At 35.9% G+C, this 24,725-nt stretch overlaps 2 protein-coding genes and 1 pseudogene across 2 annotated transcripts; all 3 read right to left on the reverse strand.

The window, feature by feature from the left end:
* Positions 1–8,430: 8,430 nt before the first annotated feature.
* Positions 8,431–9,372, reverse strand: LOC125403724 (olfactory receptor 8H1-like). The gene has a single exon (XM_048439314.3). The coding sequence runs from the start codon at positions 9,370–9,372 to the stop codon at positions 8,431–8,433; it is 942 nt and encodes a 313-aa protein (XP_048295271.3).
* Positions 9,373–16,448: 7,076 nt separating this feature from the next.
* LOC125408615 (olfactory receptor 8H1-like) lies at positions 16,449–17,402 on the reverse strand. Its single transcript, XM_048447068.3, has one exon. It carries the CDS (start codon positions 17,400–17,402, stop codon positions 16,449–16,451), a length of 954 nt encoding a protein of 317 aa, XP_048303025.3.
* A 5,316-nt stretch (positions 17,403–22,718) lies between these two features.
* On the reverse strand, positions 22,719–23,641 carry LOC125403799 (olfactory receptor 5T18-like; annotated as a pseudogene).
* Between the last annotated feature and the right edge of the window lie 1,084 nt (positions 23,642–24,725).

Genomic DNA, 24,725 nt, shown 5'->3' on the forward strand with positions numbered 1-24,725 from the left:
AACCTCCGTACCAAAAAAAGCTCTGGCCCAGATGGTTTCAATGCAGAATTCAACCAGAACTTCCAAGAATAGCTAATACCTATACTCCTTAACGTATTTAACAATATAGAAACAGAAGAGTCATTGCCAATTTCTTTTTTGAAGCTACAGTTCCCCTGATACCAAAACCACACAAAGACACAACCACAAAAAAGAACTACAGGCTAATCTCACTCATGAACATCAACACCAAAATTCTCAATAAAATACTGACAAACCGAATCCAAGAGCACATTAGAAAAATTACCCATTATGGTCATGTAGGCTTCATCCCAGAGATGCAGAGCTGGTTCAACATACACAAATCTATCAATGTAATCCACAATAGAAATAAACTGAAGAAGAAAACCTTATGATCATTTCATTAGATGCTGAAAAAGCATTTGACAAAATTCAACACCCCTTTATGATAAAAGTGTTCGAGAGATTAGGGATACAATGATCATTTCTAAATATAATGAAAGCTATTTACAGCAAGCTGACAGCTAATATCAAATTAAATGGAGAGAAAATCAAAGCCATTCCACTAAAATCAGAAACATGACAACGCTGTCCACTCTCTCCATAACTCTTCAGTATAGAGCTTGAAGTTCTAGCAATAGCAATAAGACAAGATAAGGGGATCAAGGGGATTCGAATTCGAAAGGATGAAGTTAAACTTTCATTATTTACAGATGATATGATAGTGTACATAAGCGACCCAAAAACTCTACCAAAGAACTCCTACAGCTGATAAACACCTTTAGTAACGTGGCAGGATACAAGATCAACTCCAAAAAATCAGTTGCCCTCCTATACACAAAGGATAAAGAAGCAGAGAGGGAAATCAGAGAAGCATCACCTTTCATGATAACCACAAATAGCATAAAATATCTTGGAGTAACTCTAACCAAGGAAGTGAAAGACCTATTTGACAAGAACTTTAAGTCTTTGAAGAAAGAAATTGAAGAGGATACCAGAAAATGGAAGGATATCCCTTGCTCTTCGATTGGGAGGATCAACATAAGTAAAAATGGCAATTCTACCAAAAGCAATCTATAGATTCAATGCAATCCCCATTAAAATCCCATCAAAATTCTTCACGGACCTTGAGAGGACAATAATCAAACTTAATGGCAAAACAAAAAACCCAGGATAGCCAAAACAATCTTATACCATAAAGGAACTTCTGGGGGCATTACCATTCCTGACATCAAACTCTATTACACAGCTACAGTATTGAAAACAGCTTGGTATTGGCATAAAAACAGAGAAGTCGACCTATGGAATCGAAGAGAAGAGCCAGATATTAATCCACAAACCTATGACCACCTGAATTTTGACAAGGGAGCTCAAAGTATACAATGGAAGAAAGAAAGCATCTTTAACAAATGGTGCTGGCACAACTGGATGTCAACCTGTGGAAGAATGAAGGTAGATATGTATCTATCACCATGTACAAAACTCAATTCCAAATGGATTAAAGACTTCAATATTAATCAGACCACATTAAACCTGATAGAAGAGAAAGGGGGAAGTAGTCTACAAGACATGGGCACAGGAGACCACTTCCTAGGTAGAACCCTAGGAGCACAGACAATAAGAGAAACAATGAATAAATAAGACCTCCTGAAACTGAGAAGCTTCTGTAAAGCAAAGGACACTGTCAGTAAGACAAAAAGACTACCTTCTGACTGGGCGAAGATCTTCACCAACCCCTCATCTGACAAAGGTCTGATCTCAAAGGTATATAAAGAACTCAAGAAACTAGACACTAAAACTCTACTTAACCCAATTAAAAAATGGGGCACTGAACTGAACAGAGAATTCTCAACAGAAGAACTTCGAATGACCAAAAGACACTTAAGGTCATGCTCAACCTCCTTAGCAATCAGGGAAGTGCAAATCATAACAACTTTGAGATACCATCTTACACCTGTCAGAATAGCTAAAATCAAAAACACAAATGATAACCTTTGCTGGAGAGGATGTGGAGTGAGGGGAACACTCATCCATTGTTGGTTGGAATGAAAACTTGGGCAGCCACTTTGAAAATCAGTGTGGTGGTTTCTCAGGAAACTGGGAGTTAACCTATCTCAGGACCCAGCAATTCCACTCTTGGGAATATACCCAAGAGATGCCCTATCATACTACAAAAGCATTTGTTCAACTATGTTCATAGCAGCACTATTTGTAATAGCCAGAACCTGGAAACAACCTAGGTGCCCCTCAATAGAAGAATGGTTAAAGAAGGTATGGAACATATACACATTAGAATTTTACTCAGTGGTAAAACACAATAACATCTTGAATTTTGCATGCAAATGGATGGAAATAGAAAACGCTTTACTGAGTGAGGTTTGCCAGACCCAAAAAGAGGAATATGGTATGTACTCACTCATAAGTGGATTCTAGCCATAATCAAAGGATTTAGGGACTGTAATTCGTGACCTTAGAGAAACTAAATGAGAAGATGAACCTAAAGAAAATCATATAGTTATCTTCCTGGATATTGGAAGTAGACAAGATTGCCAGGCAAAACTTGGTTGCATGGTGGGGGGAGGGGGATGTAAGGGGAGATGGGTAAAGAGAAGGGAGAAGGGGAGGATTTGGGAAATCTTGGGGGAATGGGATGGGTGGGATGGAGAAAGGGTGGATATGGGAGCAGGGAAGTAAATATCTTAATTAAGGGAGCCATTTTAGGATTTGCAAGAGACTTGATTTTATAGGAGTTCCCAGGTCCAAGGAGAGGTTCCCAGATTGTTCCTTGGGCATCAGAGGAGAGGGTGCCTGTACTGGCCTTGTCCCATAGCCACACCGATGAATATCTTGCATATCACCATAGAACCTTCATCTGGCGATGGGTGGAGATAGAGACAGAGACCCACACTGAAGCACTGGACTTAGCTCCCAAGGTCCAAATGAGGAGCAGAAGGAGGGAAAACATGAGCAAGGAAGTGAGGACCACGAGGGGTGCGTCCACCCACTGAGATGGTGGGACTGATCTAATGGGAGCTCACCAAGGCCAGATGGACTGGGACTGATGGAGCATGTGATCAAATCAGACTCTCTGAATGTGACTGACTGTGGAGGCTGACTGAGAGAAGTCAAGGACAATGGTGTTGGTCTTTGATTCTGCTACATGGACGGGCTTTGTGGGAGCCTTGTCTGTTTGGATGCTCACCTTCCTGGACCTGGATGGAGTGGGAAGAACCTTGGACTTCCCATAGGGTAGGAAACCCTTACTGCTCTTTGGCCTGTAGAAGGAGGGGGAGTGGGGGAAGGAGACGGAAGTGGGAGGAGGTGGAAATTTTTAATAAAAAAAAAAGAACCACAAAAATAATTTAAACCAACCAACCAACAATTATTATTAAAAAAGTAATGAATTCCAGGCTGTAAAGACAGATAGGTTGAATTATTCATTTACTGCTTTCAAATCGGTCAATATTTACCATTTGGAAAATTTCTTTTCTCTTACAAATACAAGAAAATTCCAAGGAGTTGATGTTTCCTCAATGTGTTTAGCATTTAACTGTTTCTGTACTTCATGCTCAAGAGCCTGTAATTTGTCTTCAGTTCAGGGCCATTGCTTCACTCATACAGGCTTATTAGTTAACTACTGGCATCCAACAAATGGCTTCTGCTCCAAATTTGGATGGCTATTTCCTGCCTTGTTTTGTTTCCGATTTTCTTTGATAAAGTTTTCCAAAACCTGTTTTAGAAATGTATCCTAATTTTAGCTCCATTTTATGAACTGTTTCTGAAATTGCAGGAATATTTTATTTGAGTTGTATAACCGAAAACAAATACAATCTATTTTTTGTGAAGCATGTGGATATTATGTATAAATATTATTTTTATCATTTTCAAATTCATCTATATAATAATTAAAACAATCGCTATATTATTTTGAGTTAATTTAAGGTAATATCCATGGAGAAGTTTTGTAAAATCTTAAAAAAAAGGATCCTTTACTATAGATCTTAATACACATATGAATGTGACCTGTCAATTATTAATAGTTTTGAATGAAAAATTTACCTGCATTTTATTTAGTGGAAAAATAATTTTTGTAGGATCTTATTAGTAAAAGACTATTTTTATTCAGAGAATCCAGCCTCCTCCAGAGAATCTGGTTGGATCAAGCGCTCCTTCAGTCCCAGTCAACTGGCCTTGGTGAACTCTCATTAGATCAGTTGCCTTGTATCAGTGGGTGATCGCTCCCCTTGCGGTTCTGATTTGCTTTTTCATGTTCTTCCTCCTTCTGCTCCTCCTTTGGACCTTGGGGGGCTCAGTCCGGTGCTCCAATGTGGGTCTCTGTCTGCATCGCCATCCATGATGAAGGTTCGCTCTGATCTTGCCCTCCCTGCTCACGTTCTTCTTCCTGCTGCTTCTTGGTTGGAGGCTGGATTCTCTGAATGTGGCTGGCCCGAAGTCTTTCTAAAAAGCCATTGACAATGACTCTGGAACTTGTTTCCTCTGCATATTCTGGATTTTTGGGGATCCAGTCTGATTAGATGCTCACCTTCCTGGTCCTGGAGGGAGCAGGGAGGAACTTGAACTACCCACAGGCCAGGAAACCCTGACTGCTCTTAGGGATGGAGAGGGAAGAGGAGAGGGAGTGGGGGGAGTGGGAGGGTGTTGGGAGGAGGGGAGAAAATGGAAACTTTTATATTTTAATAAACTTTGAAAAAAAAGACTATTTTTATGAATTTTTGCCTTAGCATCCATGTTATTTAATAAGCTACTAACCTGCTCTGTTTCAGCTGTTATGTTTTATAGAATTTAACCAAGAATTTTTAGAAAGCATCCTTAAAGAGCAAGTCAAATCTCCAGTAGTTATACATAATCAAGAATGTACCAAATGATATGTGTCAAAATTGTGAGTTTTGCTCACATTTTTATTTATTATGAAAACTCTAACAGGCATCATGCATCCAGAGAGCTACGAGTCTTAAATGATATTAGTTCTTCTTTTCCTATTGGAAAGAGCCTTTCTTCTTCCTCTGTTTCTATCAAAAATGCCTTTTTAAATTTATCCTTGATGTAACCTTTACCTAAGGAGCCATTTTACTTTTTGCATCTCCTGGGATTAGGAAGTAAAATTCCCCGTGTCTCTGCCAAATCCTGAAGTCCTCTCATACCCTTGATCCCACATTTTAACTCTAGTCCTATAAAGATTGGATCACTCCTTTCTCCAAGCCACAAAACATTGGGTATCAAATGACCAGCATACTGTATTGTCTTGTATTGCACTGAATGATGTTAAAAGAATGAGAGTTACCCCGAATGTAATTTTATGTTATCTGACAGCAGAAAGGAACAGCTTCTGTTAACTGTACCTCAAAACTCTCTTCAGAAGAATGCTTATTGATTTTTCACAAACTTTGTACTTGGGTACATGTTTCTCATACCAAACTGACCTTGATTTATTGTATTGTTCTGTGAAGGAAATCATCACACTCCTGCAACTTCAGCCCCTGTATGTAGCAGTACCCAATAATTCAAGTTCTCCAAGTGTGCCTGCATAATCTTGTGACTAATTCATATTTATGATGAAACTCCTTTAGAAAAACAGTGCTATAATTAACAGAAAGCAATCACTGTTCTCTACAATGATTTCTTCAAGGTCTAGTTTCCTTCAGCAAATAATACATTCTCCTGTTACCATACATACAGTGAGAAACAAATTTTTCATTCTAATGTTTACTCTAGACACAATGACTTCATTGGATCCTCACCATAATTATGTCTTGTGTGGATTTGGAGAAAAGGGAACACTGTTAAACTGCTGGTGGGAATGAAAACTTGTATGACAACTTTGGAAATAAATACGCTAGTTTCTCAGAAAATTGGGAATCAACCTACCTAAAAACCCAGCTATACCACTTCTGGGCATCAGTCCTACTTAAAAATTACAGACAAGTAAGAATCTCCAAGAGAGAAATAGTCTTTCTCAGGAAGATAATAACAGCTGTTTATTTGTTACCAAATAGTCATCTCTAAAACATACTTACATATAACATACATACATATAACATACATATAACATACAGACTGATCAGGCTGCAATTACTTATCTAGGAAAATATATTTATGTTCATATATGTAGATTCATGTGAAATGTATATAGAGTCATGAAAGAACTAGGCCATGAATTTGAAATACAGCAAGGAAAGGTACATTAGAAGATATGTAGGGATAGATAGAAAGGTGAATGCTAAGCATTTTCTTATCTGCTCACTCATGTGGAATTTTAGTAGTACAAGCGGTCTCAAATTTTCTGTTGCAGATTCTACATAACTCACATAACACACATACCCATCACATGGCTGTCTTGTGTTCTGAATTTTTCCCCTTTATTTTTATCACAGCCTCTTAGATAGACCCTCTGAAGCACTCTGTTGCCTTTTCTTCTTTGCCCCTCCCCCTTTTTCATTTTACTCAGTTAAGATAATTATTTTCCTCCAAACCTTTAAATATTGTTTCAGTCAACTATAGAAAGGGAAGCATGAGTACCCAGCTCACCCACCTTCTTGTGACTCTGAATAGCTTTCTAGGACTAAACCAATCAGACTGAAGCCTTCTGTGCCTCACATAACCTCTCTGTTTCACTACCTCTCAGAAAAATTTGAAATTTCAGTTATACTTAATATTCCTCCTGGAACCAACCAATTCTTTGGTTGCTTTTATAGATCAAAACTAAAGAGGACAAGGTCTGAGTACTGAAAAAAATTGATATGTTCCCTTTTCCAGAAACAGTGCTGCTTTTGGCCCAACAAATCTAAATTGATCAGAGATGGTGACCAACAACAAGAAAAAGACAAAAAAAATTCCAAATAAGATTTATTCACTTATGAATGGAATTTTGTTACACTGTACTCTGGTTTCTCCTCACTTTCTCCTTTCTTCTGTTAACTTCATACTTTCTTATTTATCTTGCTTTTAAGTATATTAAAAATTTTAACAATTCTCTCTGCTTCAACTTACTTCCTAAAGCCGTGTCTTTTGTTTTTCTTTTGTGATCAATTCAATGTAATCACTGTCATTGGGGTTATACATTTGAACTTTGTACGTTACAGGTGTGTATTATATTCCAGGCAATGATTTTCTGCTTCCTGAATGCATCAGAAACAAATGGTTCAGGGTTAAAGTTTAGACCACGCTGAGCTCTTCCTCTCCCAACGCATGAAGAATGAGACTATTCAATGACAGGCAAGTGAAGACATCCACTGCTGTTATTATATTGTGGTCTCAAGGGCTGCCCTTTGTCCAGAAACTGCATTTCTCAGCTCTACTCTCAAAAGTTTATTTTTAAATAACTTTGAAAATTACTTAAATTAGACCGAAGACGATGAATAAATAATAAACTATTTGATATTTTGAGAATGATTTTGCTTCAAAAAGAGTAAGCAGAAAACATTCTCAAGGGTATTTTAACATGTAGATTTCTGATCTGATAAATTTTTGATATGTCATATTCAAAATAATGTAAGAAGAGAATAGTGTGCTGACTTCACATTCATGGAAAACACGTGGTGGCAAAGAGATTACAAACTATTAGATTTTTAAAAACAAACTAGCAGTCCATTTACAATTGTCCATAAACAATGGATGAAGAAGGTTGAAGCAAAGGATGGAGACGGCAACAAGTATTTCGTGTCTGTCTATCACACAGAGACCCACAAGCTCATTAGTAGACTGAGAAGAACATGTGCCAGAATATCAATAATTATCACAAACTTTCTATCCAGGAAAATGTGAGTTCTGAATTGCAACCAATATTTGTCTGTAACTTAGTTCTCTTCAATGATTTACTTTAAACCGAAACTTTGAAAATATAGATTGTATTCCTTTTCAAAAACTTGTGTTTGTGATTGAGTATAACTGAAAATAATTTCTAAAACATCAGTCAATAGACTTCATATACAAGCAAAATTGCCTCATGTAAACCAATATGATTATAATGTTAATAACTCATTAGTGATTGTTTCCTCAAATGGATTTCATTCATCATCTTAAATCTTTGTTTTGGAATTATTTTCCTCTGTTGCTGATGAAATTTGCTGATCATATTAGAAAGGATGACATCTGACACTGTGATCACTATGGAAACTGTCTTACTCATCAGACAATGATAAGATTCATGCAGGGTAGGATTTTAGGAACTGTAATCACATTTTATTTTTTGTATTGGTTGACCAAAAACAGAGAATAGAACCATGTGTATAACAATATTCCATTTGCTATTATAAAATGACTTTGAAAACATTCCTGAAAATTGCCAAGAAATGTTTGTGCAATTAAAATTCCACAAAAAATAAAGAAGTAAAAGCTTTTGCTTCTTTTTTAGATGGAAAGGCCAAGGCAATCATACAAATAAAGGAAAATTAAATTCTTAGCATAATTATCTTAGTTGTCCAGAGATCTCTCTCTCTTCTTTATAACTCTACTGACAGCACATTTTACTTCTTTGTTCCTAAGACTATAGATGAGTGGATTCAACATGGGGCTTACGATGGTGTAAAACACAGAAGCCACTTGATCCTTTCCAAAGGAGGATTTATTTGACTTTAAATGAGTAAAGATAATGGTACTATAAAACATGGTGACTGCCAGGATATGAGAGGCACAAGTTGAGAAGGCTTTTTGTTTCCCTGAAGTGGAATTAATCTTAAAAATTGTAGAAAGAATGGACATGTAAGATGCAGATATTGTAATAAGGGACAACAGTAGTGTGAAACCTGCAAAAATGAATATAATAAATTCAATATCATGTGTGTTGCTGCAAGACAGGGCTATAAGTGGGGAGGCGTCACAGAAAAAGTCCTGGATGACATTAGAGTTGCAGAAATCCAATGTAGCCATGCATAACATATTGACAGTGGCATCCAGAACTCCAAGCACATATGACCCAGTAAGAAGTGTACTGCAGAATCGGCTGGACATAACAACTGGATAGTGCAGAGGGTTACAGATAGCTACGTACCGATCATAGGCCATGGAAGACAGAAGGAAACACTCAGTAGCAGCCAAAAGGACGAAAAAGTACATTTGAGTGAAGCATCCCACGTAGGAAATATTCTTAGTAGAAGTAAGTAGGTTCTCTAAGGTTTTAGGTGTGATGGCAGTTGAGTAACTGAGGTCAAGGAATGACAGGTGAGTGAGGAAGAAATACATTGGGGTGTGAAGCTGGACATCTAGACGGATGATTAGTATCATGCCTGTGTTCCCCAGCACAGTGAGCAGGTATATCAGGAGGAAAATCACAGAGATGACCAGCTGCATCTCCTTGGAATCTGTCAGCCCCATGAGGATGAAATCAGGCTTATGTGTATAATTCCAGATATTCATTGTAAACTACCATAAAATGTTCAGGAATTAAAAGTGATACTTATGTTGAATTAATGTCAATAAAATTTTTTATGCATGTTTAAACATTTCTATAATTGATTTTTCCTGTGTCAAATTGATATAGATTTTATGATGCTATTTTTTAAAGAAATGTCAAAAGAAATAAGAATGACATTTGTTAATTATGTAATAAAGATAATTAATTTCTTTATGTTTTCAATGAAACTCATCCCATTTGCAATGCGGAACAAAGTGCAGAATATTAAATAACTACTGAGGATTTGGTTCAAATGCTCTTGGTTTTCTGTATGTATTCTGACTACAGGACATGCTTGTCATTCTATTTTGTTCTTTACACTTAGTGTTTGAAATCTAAACAAAACTCTGGCTATTCAATAAACAAAGGTAGAAAAAACATTTCAAAGTGCTATTTGCACTTCATTTCTTAAAATATGAATCATCTCACTTTACTAATAAATCTCCATTTTATCCTTTTTCCAGAACTCTTTTGACAGCAACAAGACAAATGACTATCCATGAAAAGATTATCTGCCCAAGAAATTCAACATCAAAGTTACACTGAAAGTAGAGTTTCAAAATATGATGTTTACTTTTAGAATATCATATCATTAGCTATTTTGTCAGAAATTCTGACAGTCCTTTTGAAAGTTCTAATCTCAGGGTGTGCAAACAGTCATACAATAAGCACCTTGGCTTTTTTTTAACATTTTAACTAAGTTCTTATAAATATCCGAATACTTACTGTGAGTCAAGCTGTTGCAAAACCACAGACAGAGATTTCAATATCATATGCCTAAAATTTTGACAACTTTCAAATTTTTCCTTGATATTTCCAAATAACTGTATATCCATTTTCTTTAAAGGATAAGGGAAGTCAGTCAAACAATCTTATTCAGTCTTGTTGAACTAGAACACTCACACTGACTATGAACAAAATGAGTGCTAGAAACTCTGATGAGCCTCAGTAGAGCAGTCTGTGCCCTTCTTCTCTACTTAATATTCATACAGAAATTTATAGAAGAGCGCTGAGCATCACATAGCCCATGGTCGTCCTGAGGGGCCAATCCAGTTCTTAAGCAAGTTTGGTATGCCTTCGAGAAAGAATGCTTATCAAGTAATTGAGCCAAAGTTTGTATTTTTTAGAAGCCCCTCAGTGAATAAAATGAGCCATTCTTCTCTTCTAATGATATATAAGCAATGTTTAGTGTTTGTATGTAGTCATCTTTTATTAATTCAGAAGAAAAAAGAATTTCACTGTTATAAGTATTTATTGGAATGATTCTATAAAAATAAACTGTGTTCATTAAATCTATAAGCTACAATACAATTTCAGCATGCCTCACTTCTAAATCCTGCTTATGATTTATTTTCATTTCATTAAATATAACAGATGAGACACAAAATTAAAAATTACTGACCATTAAAAAGCACATACTTAATTTAATGGAGTCAGGTTATATCCTGTCTTAAATGAGAATAAACTGATGTAAATGGAAACTATGATTTAAATAAAGTTAAATAGTTTTGAAGAATATTTTCCCAGAGTGAAGAATAAAAATGAGAATAAGTCATTTTACTCAGAGATGGCTGGAGTAAAAGACTCCTGCTAATCTGTCATCAAATGTTGGTGAAATAAAATCCTTTATATGTAACGTTGAGTCCTTTAGAAGGGGGTACACATACCCCCGAATCAGGCAATATTTAATATTATGAATAAAGACATTTTTGTGCCTATTATAGTTTGAATGAACTTTGTATGACCAATACTATTTGTTAAATGGATCTTATCTATTACTGACTAGACAATGTAGTTTGTATAAACCAGCATTAAACTATTGGGCAAGCAGGTCACCTTGATGATTTCAGATAACTGAGAAGCTAAGGTTGGCTTTCTACATCTTTCTTCTTGAATCTTAGAATAGATCTATTTTCATTCTTCTACATGTTGATATCAAATTATGCCAGCTTTTTGTTCACTTTGCATTTCTTGCTTCTTTATCAAAAATTAGGTGTTCATAGGTGTGTGGACTAATATTTGAGTCTTTTTGTTTTGGTTCCATTGGTCCTCCTGCCTGCTTTTATGCCAATACCAGATTGTTTTCAGTACTATAGCTCTGTAGTAAAGTTTGAAGTCAGGGATTGTGATGACTCCAGAAGTTCCTTATTGCACAGGATTGTTTTGGCTTTTCCGAGATTTTTGCTTTTCCACAGGAAGTTGAGTACTGTATGTTCGAGGTCTGTGAATAATTTTGCTGGGATTTTAATGGACATTGCATTGAATCCATAGATTGCTTTTGGTAAGATTGCCATTTTTACTTGTTAATTCTGCCTACCCAAGAGCATAGGAGATTTTTCCACTTTCTTGTGTCCTCTTCAATTTCTTTCTTCAAAGATTTAAAGTTCTTGCCATACAAGTCTTCCACTTGTTTGGTTAGAGTTACTCTGAGATATTTTATACTATTTGTGGCTATTGTGAAGGAAGATATTTCTCTGATTTATTTCTCTGCCCATTTATCATCTTTGTAAAGGACGGCTACTGATTTTTTATTTTTAGTTAAACTAGTATCCTGCAACATAACTAACAGGATTATGAGTTGTAGAAGTTCCCTGATAGAATTTTTGGGGTCGCTTATGTAAACCATCTAATTATCAGCAATTAGTATTTGACTTCTTTTCTAATTTGTATCCCCTTGATCTACTTTTGTTGTCTTATTGCTCTAGCTAGGATCTCAAGAACTATATTGAATAGATATGGCAAGAGTGGGCAATATTGTCTTGTTCCTGATTTCAGTGGGATCACTTTGAGTTTCTCTCTATTTAGTTTGATGTTGACTGTTGGGTTGCTGTATATTGCCTTTATTATTTTTATGTACGTTCCTTTTAGCCCTGTTCTCTTCAATACCTTTATCATGAAGGGCTGTTGTATATTATCAAAAGCTTTTCCAGCATCTAATTATCATCATGAAAGAGATTATCATGTCGTTTTTGTTTTTCAATTTGTTTATATGGTATACCACATTTTTTTTTCATTCTTCAGTTAAGGGGCATTATGTTGAAGAGATGTCTCAGCTGTTAAAGGCTAGGCTCATGATAAAATATATTTCTATTATTTTTAGGTTTGTTTTTTCACAGTATCCCAGATTTCCTTGGTGTTTTCTGTTAGGATTTTTTTTATTCTTAATATATTCTTTGACTGATGAATTTACTTCTTCTATTGTTTCTTCAATGTCTGAGATTCTCTCTTCCATCTCTGTATTCTGTTGGGGATGCTTCCATTTGTAGTTCTTGTTTCAATAATTAGACTCTCCATTTCCAGAATTCCCTCTGCTTGAGTTTTATTTTTTTTCCATTTCCATTTTTAGCTCTTGAACAGTTTCCTTCATTTGTTTGTTTTTGCTTGGACTTCTTGGGATTATTTTGTGGGATTTATTGATTTAATCTCTTTTGTATGTCTTTTCCTCGATTTCTTTAAGGGATTTCCTTCATTTCCTCCTTTGACACCTCTGTCATCTTCAAAAGTCATTTTGAAGATCGATTTCTTATGCTTCAGTTGTGTTGGATTATTTAGGCCTTCCTGTCATAGGACAGCTGGGCTCAGGTGTTGCAATATTTTCCTTTCTGTTATTGTGTTCTTACACTGGCTTTTCGGCCTCTAGATTTTTGATGGTTATAGTTCTAGGTTTATTGCTGCGTTTGTGTTTTTATGGATGAGTGCTTTGTTCCTTGGTTTCTCTTTCCTCTTTGATCTTCTGGCCTGGGGTTCTTAGATGCAGCCTTTCCTCTGATAAAGATGAAATCCTTTTCATATGTTGTCGACCAAGATAGGGAGCCCAGGGGAAGGGAATCCGTCTGGAGTTGCTTGGAAGGGATTAAGTGGGTGGTTAGTGGTTTCTTACCTGTGGTGCCTAGGTGGAGTCTGTCCTCCAGTAAAACTGCCAAGACTTTGGGCTCAATGTGGAAATCAGGAGAGAGGGTGAAATCTGAGGTTATTGGGTCGTCTTTAAGGACTGTTAAGAGGCAGTGTGAAAGATCTTGCCAGTAGTCCCTAGGATCACTCTGAACTCTGCTAAAGGTCTTGGGCTATGGGTCTTATTTAGAGCCCAAGTAAGTGAATACAGTCTGGGGTTGATGGGTGGAGCTTAAGGGGGGTTAATGGACAGTGGATGGTGTCTTATTTGGGAACCATAGAACCAGTCTAGCCTCCAATAAGGCTGCAAGGTTGTGGTGCTTGTGTGAAATCTGCTAGAATGTTAGATGACCTGTTTTAACCAGGGAAAGGAAAACAGTTAGAGCAGCAGAACAATAGCATTACATGCAAATATTTGTGATTCACACTTAAGTATGTTCTGGAGAAATGAGGATAAAACAAACCTGTGGGCAACATCCAAGGACATTTTTTACTTTTGTGAACCAGTCTCATTCTGGGCTTCTTTGTTGTCCTCTGAAAGTTATTTCCTAGTATCAATCTGATCTCCTGATTAAAGCTGTCTTATGATCTTCCCTTTTCCTTTATCAAGTTCACTTCTCTGTGTGTAAGAAAGTGTTATTTGTGTATTTATATTTGAGGCATCTAATACATTACTGTGAAATTCACACTACCTCTTGTCAGCAGCTCTAGAGAATATTTGACGTTAACATAGACTTCTCAGTGTCTGCTGTTTTTAATATTTATTTTATGTTTCATTTCATGGAAACCAGAAATTAATCTTTAGACTGCCAGATGATCATGTGCATAAATGTTATATGATGTAACTGCGATTAGGACTAATGTCAATATGCTAGAATTAAAATATGAGGCACTTTGTAACTGGTAGTTTAATGGTGATTGCGTCAATTATTCTCTGTCTGAAGAAGACTCATCAGTATAAGAGGTCTACTAAATACAATTAATGAGATGCTTCACTGAGCTGGAAGAATAATTATTATGGTCACTACTTAATCACATTAAAATAAAACAAAATATTATAGAAAAGCATAAAATAATACTGCTAATAACTTCTGTAAAATAGAAATGAATCACAATAGAGGAATGTCGTCAGATATCACTTCAAATACACTAAGGAGGGGTAATTTCATTAACAAAAGAGAAAAAATATTTTTAATTATTTGCATGAAACAATATTCAATATAGAAATAAAATGGAAAAATTATTGGAGTAACCTTTAAATAGAAAACACAGGACATCATGTAATCAAAGCCACATAGCATGACTCTTTTATTGGATGAGCTTTGGGGCAAGGATATATTTTACCGATTGTCAATTGTAAAGATTGGGGAGTTGCTCTATATGTGAATAAAAGATTTATATCTTTTGTTAAGAAGTTATAAAACAGAGTCCAAATTTTTTCTATGGGACAAATCATCATAACCTCAAAATGGATAAAAATAGGTAGATATGATGATACGGTAATCAATAAGATTATCAAGACTTAGTTTGGCCAACTGTATATGATTATAGAAGCCTGAAAACCCAGAATTTGGAAGATAAAGAACTGAATATCAAGATTCCAAGGTCATGTTAGCAAAGCAGGTGAGGTCACCCTCACCTCAAGAGACCCTGTATCAAAACACAAATTATGTCTGCTCTTGAACATGGGGCCTACCTGCATGTAGTGTGTTGAATTCACTTAGTCTCATTCCACTTAAGAAAACTTGTTTTCCCTCTCTCAGTAAGTGTAATTTGTGAACAGCTTCTTAGATTTTTTATTTTCATTTGCTTTGTTTTAAGAAACAACAGGAACACCGTCATTGGTGAGTATGAAAAGGTAGGCTCTAGGAGGAGTTTTGGAAAAATACGGATGATAAAATTTGTTGTATAAAATGCTCAGAGTATAAATAATAACAAAGAAATAAAATGGCAAAACCAAACAAATCAAAAAAAAGAGAAAGCTTGTCAACGAAATTGTAATTTAATTAGTTAGGGCTCTTTGCTATTTCTTAGCCTCCAATTTGGATGTAAATAACACACACACACACACACACACACAGTGAGACACACACAAACAAATGACTATTGAATGCTGCCTAGGCAACATTAATTAGAAAACAAAACATGCTACTGTTTTTTGTGCTGCAATATTTTCTTTTGTTTGTTATATGGAGTTCCCAGTTGAACTTTCGTTCCATAGTTCTGCTTTTAACTTCTTTTTACAACTACAAGCACATTTCTTTCATGGTAAGAGCAGGAGTAAAGTCTATTGGAAATGGAAAAGGACACAATGTGACTATTTACTATTCTCTTCCATCCATGTTGCAGTGTGAGGAGAGCAAGACTATCTTAGGGATCTTGGCAAATACATTGAGACAAATATTCTTGTCTCTGAAATGAGACAGTGTTACAACACTTTCAAAGGCAACTTCAGTGAGCACAAACAACACCTGACAATTTACAATGGAATGTATGTTACAAAATCAGTGTTCCAGAATTACTGACTGTATTCCTTCTCATTTAATTGTGTTTTTTTGAGCTAATTGAAAATTATTTGCAAATAGTGGATACTCTTCAGGAAAGAACATCATGATGATAAAATATTAGAAAGTAAGTATTAATGATAATTAATAATATTGTATTTACTTTGCTTATATTTGAACATATTTCATCTATTGTTCCACTGCATGCATGTAAAGTTACTATGTGTATTCAGAAGCTGATGGAAATGAGGATTAAACATTCAGAGAATCATTATTTATTTCTTAGACAGCTAGTTAATAAAATATACAAGAATGATTCATGTGCTAATGATATTTTCCCAAAGTTATCTTTTCCATGGTATAAATAAAATTTAGTACATTAAGTTTATTTTTAAGAATTACAATTTATTCTATTAATTTCTACCCCACATGTCTTCAAAAACACATACTTATTTTAACCATGACTAATATGTTTCCTGACGATAAAGTTTGGAAACCACAATCCTGTGAATGGCCACAATAATGTTTGTGTAAAAGAAGCTATATATACATAAAAATCAGTCTGTCAGTGTCAGGTTGCTTACAGGGACAAAGCAAAGGAAATCTTAATATAAAAAAGAAAGCAATAGATTAGCTACTTAGCGTCAGTGTGAAATTATCTGCCTTGAGTTCTCCCTCTTCTTGATAACTCTAATGACAGCATTTTTCACTTCTTTGTTTCTGAGACTATAAATGAGTGGGTTCAGCATTGGGATCACAATTGTATAGAAAACAGAAGCCACTTGGTCCTTTCCCAAGGAGTAGGACTTACTTGGTTTCATATAAGTAAAGATTAAAGCCCCATAAAAGATGGTGACTCCCAGGAGATGAGAGGCACAGGTGGAGAAGGCTTTATGCTTTCCTGAAGTGGAATTGATCTTCAAAATAGTACAGAGAATGGACACATAAGATGCAGATATTGTAATAAGAGACACCATTAAGGTGAAGCCAGAAAAGATGACTATGATAATTTCAATTGTATGTGTGTCATTGCAAGACAGTGCTAAAATTGGAGAAGTGTCACAAAAAAAGTGACGGACTACTTTGGATCTGCAGAAGTGTATGGTGCTCATACAAAGCATATTAACAGTGGAGTCCATAGTTCCAATCATATAGGAAGCAGTAACAAGGGCACTGCAGATTCTTGTGGACATGACAACTGGGTATTGCAGAGGGTTGCAGATAGCTACATACCTATCATAGGCCATTGAAGCAAGAAGGAAACACTCAGCAGCAGCTAAGAGGACAAAAACATACATCTGAGTAAGGCAGCCAGCAAAGGAAATAATCTTGGTGGAAGTCAGCAGATTCTCTAAGGTTTTAGGAGTGATGACAGTTGAATAACTGAGGTCAAGGAATGACAGGTGGCTTAGGAAGAAATACATTGGTGTGTGAAGCTGGGCATCTAGGCGAATGATCAGCATCATGCCTATGTTCCCCAGCACAGTGACCAGGTATATCAAGAGAAACAGCACAGCAAGGGCTTCTTCTATCTCCTTGGAATCTGTCAGTCCCATGAGGATGAAGTCAGTCTCATTTGGGTAATTCCAAGTGTGCATAGTGAGCGACCCTAAAACAGATAAGAAATCAAAGGTGGTCTCAGCTTGTACAACTTTGAAAAGAGTTTCGTTTAAATGTACACGATAGTATTGTTATAGTTTTGTTTGGCTCAATGTTGATATTTCTTTTACAGTATAAGGATAAAGTAAAATTGACAGGTAGATATAGGTAGCAACTTATATTTGGCTAGAATATGATAAAAGACATATTGTACTTTTGCAATTATCAAGTTAAATGATTTCCTTTAATAGTACTTTAATTATTATAGAATATTTTATAGGTAGTACTGGTATGCATTCATTTTCAATGAAGAATCTAGAAAAGTCAAGTAACTTGTCAGAACCCAGTTTAAATGATGTTGGCTCTTTTGTGTTTTCTGTAAAGTTTTATTCAGAGGAGCCTGAATATGATAGTGTGCCTGGTACAAGGGCTAGTCATTAAACTCTGATTGCTTACTTACTATATATAATGAGAGGAGAAAAAAATTACAGATCATTTTTTGTTTATTTTTAGATTTTACTTTTTATAGATGTATATAGGATACTCGAAAACATTTAAACACTAATGCACATTGCATGCTTTCTCTTCCTGTCAAGGCAGCAGCAAGTATCTGCTAAAATTACATTCATCATTCAGAGACTTCTATTCTATCAAATCTGTTGTTCTGTGCATAACTTGATATTTACTTGGATAAGGCATAAATGTCAGGAGCTTGCTTGTTTCTTCCGTAGATCCCTTATTTCATTTTAACAGATCTAAACTTTGCCAATTTTAAGAATACTTACTGTGAGCCAAAGTTTGTGAATGGAAAACAACACCAGCCAAAGAAAATGGATAAACCTATTAATATCATGCATGTAAAATGATGCTAATTGTCAATATTTCTCATGAAGAATATATTAAATACAATTAACAACATGAACATTTCTGCACTGCAACATTTATTTAGCATGCGATCAATGCTTTCATCTATTTCCCCATACATTCTTTTAATAGAGAGTTAAGTCACTCTGAATATTATTCCTGGGTCTCTACAAAAGGGAATTTTTCTCAGGCAGATTTGCTTTAAGAGCATTGCAGGGAACTACTGTGAACATAAGCAGAGAAGTACAGGACTTTTCTCTGTGCCAGCACCGGGGCCTTGAGCATCATCCGCCACGTGGTCTTCCTCAGGGATCAATTTTCTAGCAAGATTACTTGGCCTGCTTTCAAAGATCAAAGTTCAGTGTTTTGGTTTCTCCCAAGGAGAATAAAGAAAAAAATAAACATGTTCAGTGTGGTTGATTTTTCTTTTTATGAACTAAATTTAGAACACACATTTGAAATTAATAGTTAATAATTACAAGAATGCATGGATTTTTGAAATATATTAAGTATCAAATAATTTATCACTATTATGGGATATAACAACATATTATTCATATATACATATTCACTTTCTAAATGACTTTATCAGTGACAGCCTCAAGGATGAAGTGGTAAATTTTTACATGAAGGAAAAATTACATTTCAAAGTGTGATCCTTTCCTGAATAAACTGTTTTCACTAAAAGCAGAATAGAACCTAAGCCTGGGTGGTAACTGAGATTCATACTTTGGAGATTCTCATAAAAATGGAAGAAGCCTTAGCCTAAGAAGGAACTGTAACTTAAAACCAGCTGTATCTTACTTTTAGAACAGCACTCTACAGGTGTGTGTGTGTGTGTGTGTGTGTGTGTGTGTGTGTGTGTGTGTGTGATTTAAATAAAACATTTGTAATTACCACTACTTTTGTGCAGAATTCAAGAATTTTGTATTACTTACTGTCATTAACAAGATCTTACCATGGAGAAAACACTGTTCTCAGACTAAATATTTTCTTGCATCAGCCTCTTAAGTGATGAGAACACAGGCATAAACCTCTGCCTGGCTCAGCAACGTATGTATTGTCAGTACAATGGATGATTGAACAAGTTGCGAAGACATACATCTTCCCAAATTAGCACAGTGATAATAAAATTCAGGGAAGTGAGCATTTAATATGAGGTGTCAAAATCGCTATTTATGCTTAGACTGCTGCAAATTCATAAAGAAAATGAAGAAGGAGATAGTTTTCAGCTGAAATTGAACACCATTGAGAAAATAAAAATATAAACTAGTCTGGGTGTTTATATATTTTCCCATTAGTTTGATAATATGTGCTTAGTCTTGTAAGATATAAATATGATGCTGCAACATATATTACAACTATGTGTTTTATAAAATCTGGATTTTTATGGTTATATAGGATTATACCCTTTTAAAGGTTGAATAAATGTGTGTGTCTGTGTGTACACATATATATGTATAAATTATATATGTATATTCATATTTATATAATCACTATGGTTTTCCTCTGAATTTTACTCTATTCATAATCACATTACTTATAATATCAATGAGATAAAATGAGTATGCCTATAGAAGCCTTTATTTAATTGTTAAATATCTGCACAAGGAAGATTAATGTATAGGCATTTATAGAGAGAAGAGCATATGGAGACAGTGGGAATGACAGAGAACAGCCTCAGAAGAAATCAGCTTACATACCACAGTTTGGCATGTCTATCATCCGGAAATGTGGTAAGATTACTTCTATTGTTTACGTAGCTTGTTAAATGGCACTTGCTTACTTCAAACACAGCAAATGAATACCGTTAATACCAGTATGTGTATAAATATATGTGTATGGATTTAAATGAGTACATGAACTGAATAAGATGAAAAAATGAAATGCTCTTGCCATTTGTATGTTAAATAAATTCTTCTCTTGTGGCACACATATCAAGCACAGCTTTCCTTTCTTCGACTCCTCCCAGTTCTCCATACCTCCCTTCTCCCTGAGATCCACTTTCCCTCCATTTCCTATTAGAAAACAGAACAGGGCTTCCAAGATACAACACAATGTGGTAAAACAAGATACAATAAGGCAAGGCAAAGATCCTTCTTGAGAGACTGGAACCTGATAAGAAAAGTGGCAAAAAGAGATGGGCGAGTTCCCACTGTTAAGAGTCCCTCAATATCACCAAACTAACAGCCTTAACATACAAAGAGGACCTGGTGCAGATCCTTACAGGGCCCGTATTTGCTTCATAGTCTCTATGAGCCCATGTGAACCTGCTTAGCTTGGTCTCAATGAGCCATGTTCCCATAATTTCCTCCATTGCCTGTGACTCCTACAGTCTTTCGTTTTCTTCTGCCAGGCTCTCCAATCTCTAATGTGGTAGGGATGATGAAGACTTTCGATTTAGATTCTCTTCACGTATGTCTGTCTGTGAATCTCTGTATGCACACCCACCTGATGCCTGGGGGACACTTTCTGATGATTACGGACAAGATAACAATCTATGAGTAAAGCAGAATATCATTAGGAATCAGTGTTCTCCTCTTATTTGTTTGTTTTGCTTTGCTGTTTGGGCAGTCATGTTTAGTTACACCCAAAGACCCTAGGTCTCTGGGCTATCTAGTCTCCATTTTATCCAGGCAAGATAGGTCATGGTCACCCACCTGTGCGGTGGGCCTCAAGTTAAATCAGACATTGACCACTCCAGCAAGTTCTGGGCCAACATTGTCTCAGAACATCTTGCAGGCAGAAATGTTTGTTTTTTGAGGATTCTGTGGCTTGATTCATGTCCATTTTCTTTTTTCATAGCCTGCAGACTATGTTCTCCATGAGAGACAAGGTGCTATAAGTAAAAGCTCCCTGTAGGCACCAGGTCAACCTCTCTACATTCAATGAGCTATGTGCATTTTGTCCTTGCAAATGGGCTCTGATTGTTGATTTTTGGAGAGCAACCCTCTGTCCTAGTATCAGCCTAGGTGACTTTGGTATCACCAATGGACCCTGTTTGACAACAACTCAACTGAAAGCAACCCAATCTGGCTATTGGAAACTATTTTGACTGGCAACAAGGTATGTCTGTTTCAGACTCTTTATCCTCTATTACTAGTAACACTCATAGATTCCAAGAAGTTTCCATCGGACTAGACTTCCACACCACCCCCCATATACTCCCCAGTTCCAGGTGTTCTCCCTATACTCTCTCTTCCCACCAACCTGATCCCTCCTGCTCCTTTCCCCACAAGTCTGCAGTCAACCTGTAAAGTCGACTCTATTTCCTCATCCTAGAGAGATCCACACATCCTGCCTAGAGCTCTTACCTCTCTGGGTCAGTGGATTATAACACGATAATAATTTGCTTAACAATTAATAGCCACTCGTAAGTGAATACGTGCAATATTTGTCTTTGGGGTTTTGGTTATATCACTTTGGATAATTTTTTCCAGTTGTATCCATTTGTCTGTAAACTTCATGATATCAATTTTATAAGAACTGAGTAATGTTTCATTATATAAATACAAATGTATCATTTTTTGTTATCTGTTGGTTGAGGGATATCAATGTTGTTGGCAATTTCTGGCTATTATGAATAAAGCTGCAATGAACAGAGTTGAATAAGGGGCCTGCATTAGAATGGGTATGCCCAATTCTCATTTGGGTATATACTAAGGAGTGGTAGGATAAATGGATCTTGAGGTAGACTGAGTCACAATTTTCTGAGTCACTGCTATATTGGTGTCTGTAGCTGCTGTATAAGTTTTCCCTCCCACCAGAAATGCAGAAGTGTTCTCCTTGCTCTACATCCTCACCAACAAGAGCAATTGCTTGAATTATTGATCTTCATCATTTTGAAAGGTGTGAAATGGAATTTCAAAGTAGTTTCGATTGGCATTTCCCTGATGGCTAAGGACACTGAACATTTGTTTTAGTGTTTCTCAGCCATTTGAGTTTCTTCTACTGAGGATTACCTGTTACATCTGTACCCCATTTTCAATTGGGCTATTTGATTTTTGATACCCAGTTTCTAGAGTTCTTTATATATTTTGGATTTTAGTCCTTTCTCAGATGTCAAGTTGGTAGAAATCTTTCCATATTCTGTAGGATGTTGCTTTGTTCAATTCACAGCGCCTTTGCCTTTCAGAAGTGTTTCAATTTTGTGAGGTCCCAATTATTAATTTTTTAATCTTAGTTTCTGTCCTATTGATATTCTCTTCACAAAATTGTCTCCTGTGACAATGTGTTCATGGTTGCTTTCTACTTTCTCCTCTATCAGGTTTATTGTGTCTGGTTTTATTAGGGCTTTGGTCCACTTGCACTTGAATTTTCATCTTTACCTTAAAATGTTAACAGAGGATAGAAAAGCTCAATTAAAATTAAATAATAAATTACTACCAGAATTTGAAGAAGGCACTAAAAATTAATCTGTGTTTTATTGGGGGTTTAAAATGAAAAATTCATTATGTAGACATAAATATTTTCCCTAAAAGTCTTCTCACTGCTTCTTTTACATCTTTGTTCCTGTAATGTAGATGTAGATGATGGGATTCAGCATGGGAATCACAATGGAATAAAACGTGGACACTATCATGTCATGTTCCAAGGCATAATTGGAACTTGGCCTCATGTACACGAAAAGGATTGTTCCGTAATAGATGGACACCCCCGTGAGGTGAGAGCCACACATAGAGAATACTTTTTGCCTCCCTTCAACAGAATGCATCTTCAGAATGGCAGAAAGGATGAAACTATAGGAGATTATGATAATTAAGATAGTGAAATCCTCAATGGAGCTCACAAAGATAAAGAGTAGAAGCTCATTCACCTTAGTGTCAGAGCAATAAATAGCCAGTAAAGGAGGAATATCACAGAAAAAAAATGCTTAATTTCATTGGATCCACAAAAAGATAGGCTAGAAGTGGCTTCTGTGTGGATCGAAGCATGCAGAATTCCACCAATGGAGGAAGCAATGATGAGGGTGACATGCTCACGGCATAAAGAAGTGGGTTATAGATAGCTACATAATGGTCATAAGCCATTGCAGCCAAGAGAAAGCATTCTGTGGTTTCACAACTGACAGCAAGAAACATCTGGGTTGTACATCCAAGAAATGATATGACTTTCTTCTCTGACATAAAATCTATTAACATTTTAGGGGTGATAATGGTAGAAAAGGAGGCATCTATGAGTGATAAAACACTAGGAAATTGTACATTGGGATATGGAGCTGGGAGTCCCCAATGACTATTGTTATCAGTCCCAAGTTTCCCATTAGTGTAAAAAGGTAAATAACTAGAAACAGGAAGAGCAGGGTAATCTGAAGTTCAGCAATGACTGTTAGACCCCTCAGAATGAACAGAGACACTTCAGTGATATTCTCCATTCTGAAATTCACTCAGAAGATAAGTACTCATGGTACTAAGAAAACAGTAGAGTTATTGAGCCGAGAATAGGACATGCCCCCCTTAATTTACCAACTGATGGTGTAAAATGCCCAAGCACGCACATAGAGTGGGTGGTATATGTTCATGACCTAGTGACTTATGTTGCGTATAAAACCATCAGCTCTGCTAGTCAATGTATCCCTCGTTTAATTCCTTATTTCCATTTTAAGTTGTATTAAGGTCCACATTGAGAAACAAGAGTGGTAGTTTTGGCTTGAGAACTGAAGGTAGGATTGTCAAAAACTGAAAATTATCTTCACAAGACCAAGGTTAACTTGAAGCACACAAGACTGTTAAAAGGAACAAGCAAAAAAATTGAAGAGATAAAATTTTCTCTGATATTTCAGACAAACTTTCTATTAGTGGCAACAAGCAACATGCAAATGCAGATATTTAGTTTTTTCAGCAATCAGGTAACATAATTTATTGTAATTTTTCACCTGTAGAATGAAAACCTGATTTCACAGCAAAAATATATTTTGAGGAAAAACATGGTAAGTATTGTTCTACAAAGCTATTTTGGTAGTGGCAGACTAGAATGTATAACGTAGTTCCAATTCTTTCACCTGAGAATGTAGAGAGCATGACTATATCCAGTTTCCATTTACACATGACATCATGAATTAACAAGTTCTTTGTTTGTGAGTAGTTCCCAAAACAGTGATGAAAAAATCTGAAAAAAAAATTAAACCAAAACATTGTAAGATGATCTCACACAAACAGCAGAAGCTTCTTTTTCAATTCACTGAAAAATAAATAGTAAAAGTGAAAATAGCTTATCCAGTTAACACTGATTTGTTTTTATATTTAACACACCATGCCAAAGGGTCTTCATTCCTATTGTGCCTACCTAATCATTTAATAATGCTTATCACAAGTGTTCCTATAATTTATTTGCTTATTTAGTATGAAGTTGTACAATGGCAGCATGTTCCTTGTCTGTCACTAAAATAACTTTCTTAATACCTACTGAAACACGCAAATTTGTAAAAGGAAAAAGCAATCAAGTGTGAAAAGAATAGG

This window comes from Myodes glareolus, chromosome 6 (assembly GCF_982192425.1).
Source record: "Myodes glareolus chromosome 6, mMyoGla1.1, whole genome shotgun sequence".
Taxonomy (NCBI): domain Eukaryota; kingdom Metazoa; phylum Chordata; class Mammalia; order Rodentia; family Cricetidae; genus Myodes; species Myodes glareolus.